The sequence below is a fragment of the Chiloscyllium punctatum genome, chromosome 27, assembly GCF_047496795.1.
Source record: "Chiloscyllium punctatum isolate Juve2018m chromosome 27, sChiPun1.3, whole genome shotgun sequence".
NCBI lineage: Eukaryota > Metazoa > Chordata > Chondrichthyes > Orectolobiformes > Hemiscylliidae > Chiloscyllium > Chiloscyllium punctatum.
The window spans coordinates 14,263,162-14,279,674 of record NC_092765.1 but is presented as its reverse complement, the minus strand read 5'-3'; the positions used below and the strand labels follow the sequence as shown (position 1 = coordinate 14,279,674).

Below are 16,513 nucleotides of genomic sequence, written 5' to 3'. Positions count from 1 at the left end.
TCTTATTCATCAAAAGCAGTAACAATACAAAGATATGGGGAAAGGGTAGGCTGGTGAGATTAATTGAGAACCAGACCAGGCACAATAGCCCAGATGGCCTCTTTCCAATGCTACATGTTGCTATACTGTATAGCAAGCGCTGCATAATTCTAGAAATACAGTATATTAATTTATGTGTGGTAGTACTGACAATGAAACAACTGACTGTAATGCATTTACAATAAGGAGCAAGACATTGCTCCAACCACAGATTTGTTGTACTGAGGACCATATGCCATGTAACATTGAAATGGGCTGGATATTTCACTCTCATAACATTCATCCGATAACTCACAGAAACAATTTGTTTGGTTTTAATAATCCAAGTGAGGAAATACCTCTGTGTGCTCCAGATGTGGCAAATACTCAATAGCTCACGGTTCAACAGGTTTATTTGGAAGCACTAGCTTTCAGAGCGCTGCTCTTTCATTCATATAACTCTAATCCTTATTTCAAAATCAATTTACATTGGGTTGTTCCTGGAGGTTGTTCTTGTCATTCATTTACTAGTTGGGATTCCGACATTTTATTGTCCATTGTGGTTGTTCACCTGATGAAGGAGTGACGCTCCGAAAGCTAGTGCTTCCAAATAAACCTGTTGGACTATGACCTGGTGTTCGTGTGATTTTTAACTTTGTCCACCTCAGTCCAACACCGGCACCTCCATGTTATCAATAACTCACAATTATGTGCAGTTCAGCAGGAAGCTCCCAATGTGCCTGCAACTTACCATTCATGTTCTTAAATATATTCAGGATAGGTAGGATCTGTCGGTAGTAAGGGACCAGAGCCTCGCCCACCATATCTCCTGACACAACAAGATGCTGCAGGATTTTCAGCGTGGTGCATATAACTTGCTTGTTCCGAGTGTTCAGTGCATCTGTACGAGACATGAAAGGGTTATGGGGTGGTGTGCTGATTACATGCTCCCTGCTGAGAGCGTGGTAGATCATTTGTTGTTAGCAGAGCTTTAAACATATTCCAGTTGGATTGCTGGTGCTCATCTATCCCCGATTCCCTTGCTATTAGCAATGCAAGACTCACTACACTGCCCAGTGTATTCATTTAGCATTGAGGCTCTGTGTTGCAATTTTATCTTTCACACAGCTCATCCCCTCAGGGACCTGGGAGCCTGTCAGACTTTCACAGCAAACAAATGGCATATTTCCAATCAACTGTCTCACCGTCAAACAGCAAAGGCCATCGCATATCAACCCCGAACAATTAAACTTTACAACTATCTGGGGTTTTTGCAAGTGTTTAATACAATCAAGACTTATTTGTTAAAAAAAATTCGAACAAATATGCAATGTTCACTTGATGTATCTGCTAAGCTCCCGTGACCAATTTGGTAAACAAAGTCAGCTTGTGTCAATTTTCTTTTATAATTATTTTAATATCCTCTTTATTGGCTGAGAAGATCAGCTGAATTCCAAGCAACTTATGAAAGGGGTTCTGAAGGAAGGAAATACAAAATCAGGAGCCACTCTCAAGAGGTAGTCCATAAAAAAACCTTGCAACTTTCAGCAATGATACATTGAACATGAACAAGCAAAACAAAAACAACTGTCAGTAATAGTTGATAGCTTGGAGAGACCTAATTACAGTTGACCTAAAAACTGAAACAGTTAAAGCTAGGAAACAACTGTTAGGTTTGTACAAGGACCTTCAACATATTTGCTAACAATAGCTCTGTTGGATATTTAAATGGAGCACTAAACTAACAAGACATGAGAATTTTATCGCAAAGTGCACAACATCAAGAACAATAATCTTTAGTCTGTGATTCCTCAAAGAACACAAACATAATTACTTTGAGTAAAGAACGTGCTGCAGAAGTTATATCCTGGAAGATGGAGAGAATAGAAAAAAGAGCACTTGTGAACACTGTTGAGTATAACACTGAAAGGGAATTGAGAAGTACAGGGTTTATTTATAGTTGTCTGCTCAAAGAGATCAGTAGCTGCTTGCCGACAGATTTTGATTATTTTGCTTACAGCTCCTCTATTAGCTGAAGGACTATTATGACATGGACATTAACTCAGTGGAATGACAATCCAGACATACAACACAAGCGATCATCTTCCTGACACCAACTACAATCAAAAAGGCACTGCGGACAATTAGAGTGAAATCTTCCAGACTGTACCGTGTTTGTGCTGGAACAACTGGTTTTGATCTAGAGCAGGTAATGTATCTTAGGGCTGCAAGTTCTTTTTACACTGGTTTTATTGTGAAATGATTTACATGACGTTTCTGTCACAAGTGATAGCAAAATAGGAAAAAAAAAGTATAAACTGATATTCAAATCTGAAATCTTTAGCATTTTCCCTTCATTTCCCCGTCATTCATAACATTACTCAGTCCTTTCATCTGCTCTTTGCCAGCCATTCAATTGCAATGCACTGTGCAGGCTCTGCCCAATCTGAAAACATTTCATAGCAAATCTACAAACGTCTTTGTGGATTTTTTTTTAAACATGCATTTTTGGACTGTACTGGAGACGCCAGCATTTACTGCTCATCCCTGGAGAAGCTTGAAAGTTTGCAAGCCGTGTAGTGAAGGTATTCCCATGATGGGTTATGTAGACATTTGCAGCATTTGTCATAATGAACAGCTTATCCGGTCCCATGTTAGGATGATGTGTAGCTCAAAGGGGAACTTGAGGAGGATGGTCTTACCATGTGCTTGCTGCTGCCCTTATTCTTTTAGGTGGCCAAATGTGGGTTTGAGAAGTGCTGTGGAAGGACTGCATTATTGCTGTAATGCATCTTGTAGACTATACCCCAGCACCAGTGGTGTGCCAGGGTGGAGATGGTTACACCTCAGCTTTCTCCGAATAAAGTACATTCTTTTCCCTGGAGCATCGGAGGTTGGAGTGTGACCTTATAGGTGTTTATAAGATCATGAGGGGCATGGATAGACAAGGTCTTTTCCCTGGCTTGGGGAGTCCAGAGCGAGAGGGCATAAGTTTAGGGTGAGAGGGGAAAGAAATAAAAGGGACTTAAGGGATAACTTTTTCACGCAGAAGGTGGTGCGTGTATGGAGTGAGCTGCCAGAGGAAGTGGTGGAGGCTGGTACAATTACAGTATTTAAAAGGCACCTAAATGGGTATATGAATAGGAAGGGTTTAGAGGGATATGGGCCAGGTGCTGGCAAATGGGACTAGATTAGGTTGGGATATCTGGTCGGCATGGACGGGTGGAGTGAAGGGTCTGTTTCCGTGCTGTAAAGCTATGTAACTGTCTGACTCTACTTGTGTCACAACTGCTATATCAACTCTACCCTTCGTTTGGTTTGCTTTTATCTTGATTCCTAGTTATTCCAGTTTTCAACTGAACTTAATTTTCACCTTGAGTTTCTTTCACATTTTCGGTTAGAAATTACTTTCCCACTGACTGTTTGCGAAGTAAAATATTTGGACCTGCTACTGTTTGTTTTCATTCTGATGTATAATGTAGCTCTTTAATCTCACAGCTCCACTCATTTGGGACAGGTTGTATTGTTTAGATCTGCATATGAGAACTGAAGGTGAACAATACTCAAATGGGAAGTACATTTTTACGAACAGGTTTAATATTGAACTGAGCAATCTATTTTGGTTATTCCTTTGTGAAAGAACAATGAAAGTATAAAATAAGACGGCGCAGATTTTCCCAATGCGATCAGGAACCCTGACCATGATCAGGTTGAAAAAAAAACCCAACATTTCTCTGAGTTCTCTGAATGATCTTCAATAGAGGATCGTTCAGATCTGATCAGTGCAGGAATTCTGAGCAGGAGCAGCACAGAGAATCTGTGCAGAATGTCAACAGCACTGGCTATTGTATTCTGGCCAAGCTTAGATGTCCCAACATTTCTCATTGTGTTGGTGAGAGTGTACGAATGCAAATAAGTAGATGGCTTGGGTAAAGGAGTAGGGTGCTAAATGGGTAAACGGGATAAGAGGGACGCGGGATAGTTTGATGAAGTGGTAGGTTTGACAAAGGAAAGGGTTGATGGGGACTAGGATTGATGAAGGTTAAGGTTGATGGAGAGTAGGGTTAATGGAAGTCATGTTTGATAGGAGGATGGTGATGATGGAGGGGTAGATTTGATGGGGTAGTAGTGTTGTTGGGGATGGGGTTGATTGGGAATGGTGTTGATGGGGGTGGTATGGATAGTTGGGTAACATGGTTGGGTAGTGAAGTTGGATCAGGCCAGGTTAGGTCGGTGGAGTAGTAATGGGTTAGAGGAAGCTTTGGAGGGTTGGGGTAGGAGTTTGTTAGTTGATCTGGAAAGGGATAGTTCAGTTCAGTCATCCATGAATTAGACCAGGCTTTAATCCATCCAACTCTTCCTGGTGAGTGAGTCAGAATCTTCCAAATTATCTAATTCTAACTCAGAGTTGAAGACGTTTTTGGAGAGTTCCAGACACCAGGTAATTGTCCACTGGAAGCTTAACCTTGTCTGGCAGTCACTTCCCAGTCAATGTGTCAGCACCTTCGAGTGTCCTGATATGGATCTTGGTGTCTATGTCTGGTTTTTGACTTTCTGGAGATCAGAAACCCTGATCCTTAATCTCTAAGGCATTGGACTCTAGTTGTACCCTATAGCAAGAGACTCCCAATTTTAATTCGATAATTATAAACCTCTGAGCTCTGGTTTTCGCAGACGATGGTGGATGTCTGAAACTTACTGATTAGTTAGAAGCTGGAGGTAGAAGCCCTTAATTTTCCCAAAAGGTACCTGGAGCGATACCTGAAGTACTGTAACTGCAAGCTACAGACCAGGTCCTAGAAGGTGGTGGGTTGTCTCTTTTTGTTCTGGAACAGAAACAATGAGCCTCGGTGCCTCTTTCTGTGCTGTAACTTTTCTAAGGCTTGAACTCCCAGTGGGACAAGGCAGCAAGTGCAAAGGAACACCACCTACCAGTTCCCCTTAAAGTCACACATCAGTCGAGAGTTAAATGTAAATCTCTGTTCCTTTTTGTTTCTGGCTCAAACTCTTCAAGCTTTCTATTGGACAGCACTGTTGGATGCACCGAATGAGCAGGAATGATTCAGAAACGCAGCTCACCATCACTTTCTATGGGCACTTAAAAGGTAGGATTAGAAGTGGATATCAAATGTTAATCCTCAATTGCACTTTCCTGTCTTATCCTTACTGTAATGAAATCTCTCTATGTCCATCTTGAAAATCCTTAATAACCCAGCTATGATAGCCCTCTGCACTCTCAGGGGCAATTAGGTTTGGGCAATAAATCATTGCCTTGCCAGTGACACCTACACGCTGTGAATGAATCAAAAGCATCTGCTTTTGATGATTGCTAGTCCTACAACTAACTCCTGAAACTAGGCAGTGGATGGTAATTGAATGTTTTGACAGCTGTTGGTGAAATTCTACAGATATTGATGCTCAGTGTTTCTCTCTGTCACCAGTCAGAGATAGTCACATTGTTCAAAAGCTGGTGACTAAACAGAAAGGTATTTTCAATCAGGCTGTCTTTTCTGAGAAAAGTGACAGATAAGGAAACAAGACTGTTACAGATTCATAGTTCATGAACGTCACTTGTTCTCAAGGAATTTGAGACATGGTCACATGATTTTTATCTTGAAATATTTTTATACGATCAAATCAGTTCCTTCTGCATTTTGAACCAACAAGTGTGATCTCTGTGATTCTGCTCATCCAACCATTGCTTGTCTGGGTCTGCTGCCAAGAGATAACCCCGACCACTTCACCCAACACCACTGTCTGCCTCAAGCTTGTGACTCCTGCCCTGTAAAGCCCCCCTCCCCACCCCGGACAGAATCTGCTGGGAGTCTTTTTTTCTCATTTATTTGTGGGATGTGGGCATTGTTGGCTGGGCCAGCATTTATTGCCCTTTTTACCCACATGGGTCCTAGCTATGCCTTTTTTTTCATGGGGTATATGGAACATTTCTTGTTCCAGGCCTACCCGGGTCCCCTCCCACAACTGCTTTATCAGTACATTGATGACTATTTCGGTGCGGCTTCATGCTCTCGTCCTGACCTGGAAAAATTCATAAACTTCGCTTCCAGTTTCCATCCCTCCATCACCTTCACCTGGTCCATCTCCGACACTTGCCTTCCTTTCCTTGACCTTTCTGTCTCCATTTCTGGTAATAGTCTATCCACTAATATCCATTACAAGCCCCACTGACTCCCACAGCCATCTGGACGACAGCTCTTCTCACCCTACGTCCTGTAAGGACTCGATCCCTTTCTCTCAGCTCCTTCGCCTCCACCGCATTTGTTCCAATGAGGCCACTTTCCAAAGTGGTGCTCTTAATATGTGCTCCTCCTTCTCCAACCGTGGCTTCCCACCTACAGTTGTTGACAGGGCTCTCGACAGCGTGCGGTCCATCTCCCGCGCCACGACCTTCACCCCCTCCCTCCCCTCCCAGAACAAGGAGAGAGTCCCTCTTGTTCTCACCTTTCACCCCACCAGCCTTCACATGCAAAGAGTAATCCTCCGCCATTTTCGCCAACCCCAACACGACGCCACCACTAAACACATCTTCCCTTCCATCCCCCTGTCTACATTCCGCAGAGATCGTTCCCTCTGGGACAACCTAGTCCACTCCTCAATCACACCTAACACCTCTCCCATCACACAGTACCTTCCCATCACACACGGCACCTTCCCTTCACACCTAACACCTCTCCCATCACACACGGGACCTTCCCATCACACACAGCACCTTACCATCACACACAGCACCTTCGCTTCACACCTAACACCTCTCCCATCACACACGGCAACTTCCCATCACACCTAACACCTCTCCCATCCCACACAGCACCATCCCATCACACACGGTACCTTCCCATCACACACAGCACCATCCCATCACACAAGGCACCTTCCCATCACACACAGCACTTACCATCACACACGGCACCATCCCATCACACCTAAGACCTCTCCCATCACACACGGCACCTTCCCATCACACACGGCACCTTCCCATCACATCTAACACCTCTCCCATCACACACGGCACCTTCCCATCACACACGGCACCTTCCCTTCACACCTAACACCTCTACCATCACACACGGCACCTTCCCATCACACACGGCACCTTCCCTTCACACCTAACACCTCTACCATCACACACGGCACCTTCCCTTCACACCTAATATCTCTCCCATCCCACACGGTACCTTCCCATCACACCTAACACCTCTCCCATCACACACGGCACCTTCCCATCACACATGGCACCTTCCCATCACACCTAACACCTCTCCCATCACACACGGCACCATCCCATCACACCTAACACCTCTCCCATCACACACGACACCTTCCCTTCACACCTAACACCTCTCCCATCACACACGGCACCTTCCCATCACACATGGCACCTTCCCATCACACCTAACACCTCTCCCATCACACACGGCACCATCCCATCACACCTAACACCTCTCCCATCACACACGGCACCTTCCCATCACACACGACACCTTCCCATCACACTTAACACCTCTCCCAACACACACGGCACCTTCCCATCACACCTAACACCTCTCCCATCACACCTAACACCTCTCCCAACACACACGGCACCTTCCCATCACACCTAACACCTCTCCCAACACACACGACACCTTCCCATCACACCTAACACCTCTCCCATCACACACGGCACCTTCCCATCACACCTAACACCTCTCCCATCACACATGGCACCTTCCCATCACACCTAACACCTCTACCATCACACAGGACACCTTGCCATCACACCTAACACCTCTCCCATCACACACGGCACCTTCCCATCACACACACCACTCCCATCACACACGACACCTTACCATCACACCTAACACCTCTCCCATCACACACAGCACCTTCCCATCACACCTAACACCTCTCCCATCACACACGGCACCTTCCCATCACACCTAACACCTCTCCCATCACACACGGCACCTTCCCATCACACCTAACACCTCTCCCATCACACACGGCATCTTCACATCACACCTAACACCTCTCCCATCACACCTAACACCTCTCCCATCACACACGGCACCTTCCCATCACACCTAACACCTCTCCCATCACACACGGCACCTTCCCAGCACACCTAACACCTCTCCCATCACACACGGCACCTTCCCATCACACCTAACACCTCTCCCATCACACACGGCATCTTCACATCACACCTAACACCTCTCCCATCACACACGGCATCTTCACATAACACCTAACACCTCTCCCATCACACACGGCACCTTCCCATCACACCTAACACCTCTCCCATCACACACGGCACCTTCCCATCACACCTAACACCTCTCCCATCACACACGGCATCTTCACATCACACCTAACACCTCTCCCATCACACCTAACACCTCTCCCATCACACACGGCACCTTCCCATCACACCTAACACCTCTCCCATCACACACGGCACCTTCCCAGCACACCTAACACCTCTCCCATCACACACGGCACCTTCACATCACACATAACACCTCTCCCATCACACACGGCATCTTCACATCACACCTAACACCTCTCACATCACACACGGCACCTTCACATCACACCTAACACCTCTCCCATCACACACAGCACCTTCCCATCACACACGGCACCTTCCCATGCAATTGCAGAAGGTCCAACACACTGCCCCTTTACCTCGTCGATGCTCACCATCCAAGGCCCCAGACACTCATTTCAGATTAAGCAGCGTTTCAATTGTACCTCTTTCAATTTGATCTATTGCATTTGTTGCTCCCAATGTGGTCTCCTCTATATCGGAGAGACAAAACACCGACTGGGTGATCGCTTTGCTGAGCACCTTCAGTCTGTACACAATCAGGTCCCGAACCTTCCCGTTCCTTGCCACTTCAACACCCAATCCTGTTCCCACACCCACATGTCTGTCCTCGTTCTGCTGCAATGTTCAGTGAAGCTCAACGCAAACTGGAGGAACAGCATCTCACGTTACAGCCTGTCGGTCTCAACATTGAATTCAACAACTTCAGATAATTTTATTTCATTTATTTTATTTATCTTTTTTTATATATATTTTTTCACTGTTCTGTACCTCTTCTTGATTGTCTCTCTTTCTTTCGCTCCCCACTCTCTCATCACCTTTTTCCTCTCCTCTTCCCCCTTTGTTACCCTTCTCCCCTGTTTTCCATTTTGCCTCTGCTCCACCCATTCCCCCCCCCCCACCCCAATCCCCCACATATTTTGTCACATAGCACTGGCTTCAGCCTTGGTCACTCCCAGCTCCTAATCTCCCTATCATCTCTCGATGCACTGTCATTATCACCTCTTTATTGCTACCTTTGCTTCTGGAGCCATGACTCACCTTCTCTCAGCCGAGTATAAATACCTCCCTTTTCTCCCTTTTTTTCACCTTTGACAAAGAGTCAGTTAGACTCGAAACGTCAGCTCTTTTCTCTCCTTACAGATGCTTCAGACCTGCTGAGATTTTCCAGCATTTTCTCTTTTGGTTTCAGAGTCCAGCATCCGCAGTAATTTGCTTTTATTTATTGCCCTGTCCCTAGTTGCCCTTGAGAAGGTGAGGGTGAGCTGCATTCCACCTGCTGTGGGTTGACTCACAATATCACTGGGGAGGGATTTCCAGGATATTGACCCAACGACAGTGAAAGAGCGGAGATATATTTCCAAATCGGGATGGTGAGGGCCTTAGTGGGGAAGTTGAAAGTGGTGGTGTTCACATATATCTGCTGCTCTTGTCTTTCCTGATGGAAGTGGCGTGGGCTTAGAGGGTGCTGTCTGAAAATCTTCTATTTCTCCATAAACTCTGTGTCTTATTGCCATTTTAATAAACTTGCCAAATTAACTGTCCTTTTATTGGATGTTTTTGGAATGTGTTTCCCAATTTACTTGAAGTTTTCCTTGATTCGTTCAGGGGTATGTGGGAGTTGCTGGCTGGGTCAGCCTTTTCACATTGCCCTTGAGAAGATGGTGGTGAGCTGCATTCTCCAATTGGTGTAGGTGAACCATTGCTTTAGGGAGGGAGATCCAGGATTCTGACCCACCGTTTCTCCATATGCCACAAACTATTTTTGGTTTGGTTCCTGGTCAGTGCTAATCTCTTCCTGTGCAGTTGTTGGATGCTATCGGTGCTTCTGGGTGATTGAGGAGAATCATTAAGTCACAGTACCGCCGCATGGGCTAGAATTTAATCTAGGTCACGGGGTTCCTGGCTACCTGCTGGAGAGCTAGCTGAGAGGCTCACCTCACCCCTTTTGCTCTAGCCTTGTCTGGAAACCCACCCCATCTCCCCAGCAAACCAGCCTTCTTTCGATTGACTCTGTCTAAACTTCCTGCTGCCTCGGGAAAGCAGCCAACATAAACAAAGACCCCTCCCACCCCCGTTTTACTCTCTTTCACCCTCTTCGATTGTGCAGAAGATACAAAAGTTTGAAAATACTTACCAACAGATTCAAGAACAGCTTCTTCCCCACTGTTATCAGACTTATGAGTGAATCTGTCATATATTAGAGTTGATCTTTCTCTGCACCTTCTCTGTAGCTGTATTTTTGTATTCTGCATTTTGTTCCATCACCCTGATGTACTTATGTAAGGTATGACTTGTCTGGTTAGCACACAAAACAATGCTTTTCATTGTATCTTGGTACATGTGACAATAATAGATCAAATCAAAGAAGGCTGCCAGGCGATCAGATGTCAGGAGGTGCCCATTGATCTTGGAGCTGAACTGGGTGTTTCGCAGCAGCCTGAAGAAGAGTTAATAGCCAAAATGTTGACTTCTCCACCTCCTGATGCTGCCTGGCTTGCTGTGTTCTTCCAGCCTCCTGTTTGTCTACTCTGCATAGCAGCAGCTGCCCACTGCCTCTTGGTGGTGCTGCCTGTAGTACACCCATCATAGCTCTGGGATCAGTGAGGGGACCCTGGGGTGGGTGCAGTGTGGCAGCCCCAGGGTGCGGTGAGGAATGTCTAGGAACAGAGGGTTCCAGATCTCCCTCCCGAAAGCAATGGTCTGCCTAAGCCAATTGGACAATGCAGCTCACCACCATCTTCTCAAGGGCAATGTGAAAAGGCTGACCCAGCCAGCAACTCCCACATACCCCTGAACGAATCAAGGAAAGCTTCAAGTAAAATGACAAGGAAGTCACAAAAGCTTCTGAATGAAGCTCAGAGGAACAGATTCTCGGCTGATTCTGTTCAGGGGATTTCCAGCTTTATTTGGAAGCATATTAATGTTGGACATTCAGATGTGTTAAATGGCTAAAGGTACAGACTATGAGGGGCATGGACAGGGTAAATAGGCAAAGTCTTTTCCCTGGGGTCGGGGAGTCCAGAACTAGAGGGCATAGGTTCAGAGTGAGAGGGGAAAGATATAAAAGAGACCTAAGGGGCAACTTTTTCACGCAGAGGGTGGTACGTGTATGGAATGAGCTGCCAGATGAAATGTACATTCAATTTTTTAATATCATAAAATACCAACTTAAAGCCATTAGTTCGTACATGTGCAGACTATGTGGGCATTTGGATGGGTATATGAATAGGAAGGGTTTGGAGGGATATGGGCCGGGTGCTGGCAGGTGGGACTAGATTGGGTTGGGATATCTGGTCATCATGGACGGGTTGGACCGAAGGGCCTGTTTCCATGCTGTACATCTCTGTGCCTGTATGACCCCAAGTGACCTACAGGCTGGCCGAGGTCCGAACTCTGGCTTGAATTGAGTTGGATGGTCTCAGGGACGTTGATGGAGAGGGGAAACAAAGTTCTTGTTCCTGGTTGATGGTCAGTGAATTCTCCAAAATAGATTTGTTGTAGGCCCCAGGGGAGAGGAGGTTGGACTATGAAGAAGCGTTGAAGCCTTCCACAGTTCTATTTCTTGCTGGGTCAGCTTCAATGTAAGTAATGACACCCGAGAGGTTTTGAAATGCATGGAATGAAATCCCAGCTTTGCTTATAGCTAATAGGTTTGTCACTCTCCGGGGCATTCTTGTAAGTGGGGTGATTTTTTTTTTTGGTCATGCTGCTGTAAAGACTTAATGACCCAAATGCATTTGCACAATTATTTGCTCCTTTGCTGACTGGCCAAACTGTACAATGCTAGCAAGCACAGGAGGATTTCTTGCTTATCATTTCGGATATACAATGCCCAAGGTTTCCTTCACTTCTACTCAAATCAGATTCACTCCAGTGATCAAAACAACCCTGTGTTGTGCTCCAAGACTGATATTGATTATCCTTGGTGCCTGACAACCTCAGTTAAGGAGTCAGATACAATGAAACACTTATGATTGTATTGGCGTCTCTTAAATCTGGCAGAAATACATGGACGCATTGTTTCTGAAAAGATATGACATATCTTGAAGCAGGTGTAGAGTTCCACACTTTAGAACATCGTTTAAAACATATCAATAGTTAATTTTCTCAAATCACTGGCCTTTGAGATTCAGGAAGCTTGTTTAATTCTGTGCAATAGATTACCGGGGATGGTTCCTCAGCATCTGAACACAGGAGGCGAGACTGGCAACCTGCATGTGGAGCAATCACTATACGCTGCAAAGTTTGACCTTGGGAGGTTGGAGAATTTAAATACAAATTTCTGCTTTAGCTTGTGGTGTCCTTCTCTCACTGACTGACAAAGCGCTCCAGATTTAGAGATGAATATAGACCTCCCCTTCCCCTTTCTGCACCACTTCAACTCCTGGGTTTCCTCTCCATCTTCCACCATTGGATTCCTCTCCACTGCCTGCCTTTCTTTTTCCATCTTTCTCCGTAATCATTGTCAAGCAATAAACTGTGTCTCTTGTAATGATCCCATGTCCCCATAAATGAGGGTTTGCAGAAAGCCAATGGAAGGGGTTCATTGCTGTCTGATGACCAACTGGTGATAGATTGCTTTGGTGGAGATGGCACAGTAGGTGCCTGTGTACTAGAGGCTCAGGACCAAATGAATTCTGTACTGCATGCTTCATCACTTGTACCTGAACTAGAACTGTCCACAGCAGTGTGCTGCTGATCACTGACTGTCCAGTCAGGCTCAACAATCAGGTAAAAACCTTACTGCGGACTGGGAACTGACAAGGGAGTTTGCTCACTTGATGCTTGATAGCAGGACTAACCAATATGGCTGACAATGTGAAGGTATTATTGAAGCTGTGTTTCATTGACTGCAAAAGTACTTTGTGTCAGTATGCAGCCACAAAATGGAGAGTGCAAGTATGGAATGACAGATCAGCCATGATCCTATTGTATGGTGGAGCAGGCAAAAAGGGCCCGAATGGCCACACACACACACACACACAAACACACACACACAAACACACACACAAACACACACACACAAACACACACACACAAACAAACACACACACAACCATGTGAAGGGTAAGGACAGTTTGGTCACAGTAGACGTATGCGTCTAGAACCTTTAAAGATTGAAAGGGAGTGTAGTTCAGTGACATTGACTGGCTTCAGGTTAAATTGAGTGGTCTTGTTGTTTTGACTCCTGATCTTCTGAATTCAACATTGAGACCATTTAAAAGAGCAATGGATGATTGGTCTGATCTTCTGGATCAATAGCTGAGCAGAGTTCTTTCATTAAAATCTCTGCTATTTGTGAAGAGAAAGAGAGTGAAACAACAGAAAATAGGATTCAATGAAAAATAAGATTCAATAGAATTTGGATGGAGAGACAAAGCAGGAGCAAAACTCTCTCTTAGCTTGTCCATTCGGCTGAGGAACACATGTGCATATAACATACTGCCCTCTTCAACCCACCAGTCGTCCAAAATGATTGTGTACTTCAATTATACCTTGATTTAATCAGGTCTGAGTTCAATCAATTAGGATTGATAATTTGTCGCCATGGAGTTGTGTATCAGAATGGACATATGATTCACTCAAGTTCTTTAAGGTCCTTGTCTTTAATGGAGTTTAACAGACTGTCACCCAACCCCTCCATCCCCTTAATGTAATTGGAATGCAGAGTGTACAATACTACAAACTAGGTAGCCAACTTGACTAGAAGTTCAAGTCACTGTAGACTGTGTTTCAGAAGTCTGTCTTTCAAAGGTCATCTTATATTTCCAGCCAGTGGAATAGCTTCTTTATTCTTACATTGAACATGGGTGATGCTGCAAGACTTAAATTTGTTGCCGATTCCCAATTGCCTCTTGAACCAAGTAGCACATTTCAGAGTTCAATTAAGAGCCAACCAGATTGCTGTGGGTCTCGATTAAGATGTAGTCCAGACAGAGTAAAGATGGCAGATTTCCTTCCCGCAAGGATATTAGTGAACTGGATCCAGAAGTAATCCAGAACCCCAGCCCAATAACCTAGGGACATGGATTTGACAAATGAGAGGTGATCTCAATGAAACTTATACAACTCTTACAGGGCATGATAGAGTGGGTGCAAATTTCCCCATGTCATGACTCCAAGTTCAGGGAATATGATCTCAGGAGAAGGCAAGGCCATATCAAATGGAACCAATGAGGAATTTCTTCACTCAGAGGATGGTGGATCTTTGGAGTTCTCTGCCCCAGGAGGCTGTGGGAGCTCAGTCATTGAATAAGTTGATCAAGTTGACAGAGAACAATATGTCACTGGAGATAAAGTGAATGTTTATGGAGACATGGAGATTGTGTGGGCAAGTGATGTTGAGGTACGATCAGCCATAATCTAATTGAGTAGGCTCAATGGGCTGAACAGCAAACTCCTGCTTTTATCCCCCTAACAGTGGGAAATATGGATAAACCATGTGGCTTTACTCTTATAGGATACATCTGTTGCTAAGGTTTGGCTCAGTCACATGGTACTGAAAGTCTCTGGGATTAATTCCAGCAAGGGTATTTGCCAGGTACTGAAGTCACATTCTCTCCCCTTTTGAACAGATAGAAGATCTATAAATGTCGATTTCTCTGCAACTCGCTTCACAAAATTTAAACTCGTTGTTGTGTTTCTGGGCATGCCAGGTGCCATACTGATCAGAAAGAAATCCTATTCTGCACAAGGTTCAGTGCCAGCTGGAAAGGGAAATCTTGGAAATGGGAGAAAGCGAAGGAACCCTCTCTCGAAATGAGAAGTGTGCTCCAAAAAGTCAATAATAACAAAATGCCGTCTTTGTCTGTCTGCAGGCAGGACATATGGAGAACTGTAAAACTTGATGCACATGCAACTATCAACTGTTGATGGTACTGGCAACATTGGGGGTGGGGGTGTGAGCAGGAAAAAGGAACTTTGGAGGATAAAGGGGACCGATAACAAAGTTTCTCTGCCTCCATGTGTTAGGGAGGGGGATGTTAGCATGGTAGGGCTCGGGGGTATGGAGAGGAAGGTGCTGGTGGAAGAGCATGGGGAGGGGGAGTCAGGTGGCAGCATGGGAGTATGTAGGCATTGGTGTTTGGGTAGAGCATGGAAGAGGGGGTTGGCATGAGGGTGGTGACATGGAAATTGAGGAGACATGATGAGGATATGGGATGGAATGACAAGGGAGAATGGGGCATGGAAGGGATGGTACAGAATAGAAATGAGTGGGCAATATTGGGGGAAGGTGCCACGGAAGTGTCAATGTGGGAGAGACAATATATGGAGGAAATGTTGGCATTGGAGCATGGCAGATAGGATGGGATAGGGAATGGGATACAGTGATTTCAGAGAGATAAATGGAGGGATAGGTATGGTAATGAGAGGGACAGAATCATAGAATCCCTACAGTGTGGGCACAGGCCCTTTGGCCCAACAAGTCCACACTGACCCTCCGAAGAGTAATCCACCCAGACCCCTTTCGTCTATCCTATATTTACCCCTAACTGATGCACCTAGCCTGCACACCCCTGGACACTACAGGCAATTTAGCATAGCTAATTCATCCAACCCGCACACCTTTGGACTGTGGGAGGAAACCAGAGCACCCAGAGGAACCCCACGCAGACACAGGAAAAACGTGCAAACTCCACACAGACAGTCATCTGAGACTGGAATCAAACCTGGGTCCCTGGCACTGTGAGGCAGTAGTGCCAACCGCTGAACCACAGTGAAAGGCATGGGAAGGTTGGAAATATATGTGTTTCAAAGAAACTTATTGCAATAAAGTTACAAACTTCAGCCCAAATCCTTTGTGGGCTCTTATGTCGATATTGAGTAAAGTTTCAGTTCAAACTGTAACAGTGAACTTACTGGATGCCTTGGTTGGAATTTTGTATTTTTCCTTGTCACATTGTGGCTCCTGTTGATTGGTCAATCTCACTTCATTGAACCAAAATCATAGAATCACACAGCACAGAAAGGGGCCATTCAGCCCATCACATCCATTCCGACGGTACGTGGAGCTGTCTGATTAGCCTCAGTCCTTTGCTCTTTCCCCACAGATCTGCTTTCCTTCAATTTCATTTTGAAAGTCATGACTGAATGTGCTCTCTGGCAAAGCATTCCAGATCAAAACAGCCAGATGTGTTATATAAAAAAAAATTCTTCCTCATG

At 45.2% G+C, this 16,513-nt stretch overlaps 1 protein-coding gene and 1 long non-coding RNA gene across 5 annotated transcripts in view; one reads left to right on the top strand and one right to left on the bottom strand.

Annotated features, from left to right (window-relative positions):
• pacrg (PARK2 co-regulated) overlaps positions 1 to 16,513 on the bottom strand; it is a 279,295-nt gene that overhangs the window by 64,793 nt on the left and 197,989 nt on the right. For all 4 annotated transcript variants that reach the window (XM_072548124.1, XM_072548125.1, XM_072548126.1 and 1 more), the window contains exon 4: positions 770 to 919. In XM_072548124.1, coding sequence (XP_072404225.1) covers positions 770 to 919 — 150 coding nt within the window. The remainder of the gene's footprint in view (positions 1 to 769; positions 920 to 16,513) is intronic.
• Positions 2,045 to 16,513, top strand: part of LOC140453442 (uncharacterized) — a 121,620-nt gene continuing 107,151 nt past the window's right edge. Inside the window, exon 1 of the long non-coding RNA XR_011952387.1 lies at positions 2,045 to 2,227. This is a non-coding gene — a long non-coding RNA (uncharacterized lncRNA). The remainder of the gene's footprint in view (positions 2,228 to 16,513) is intronic.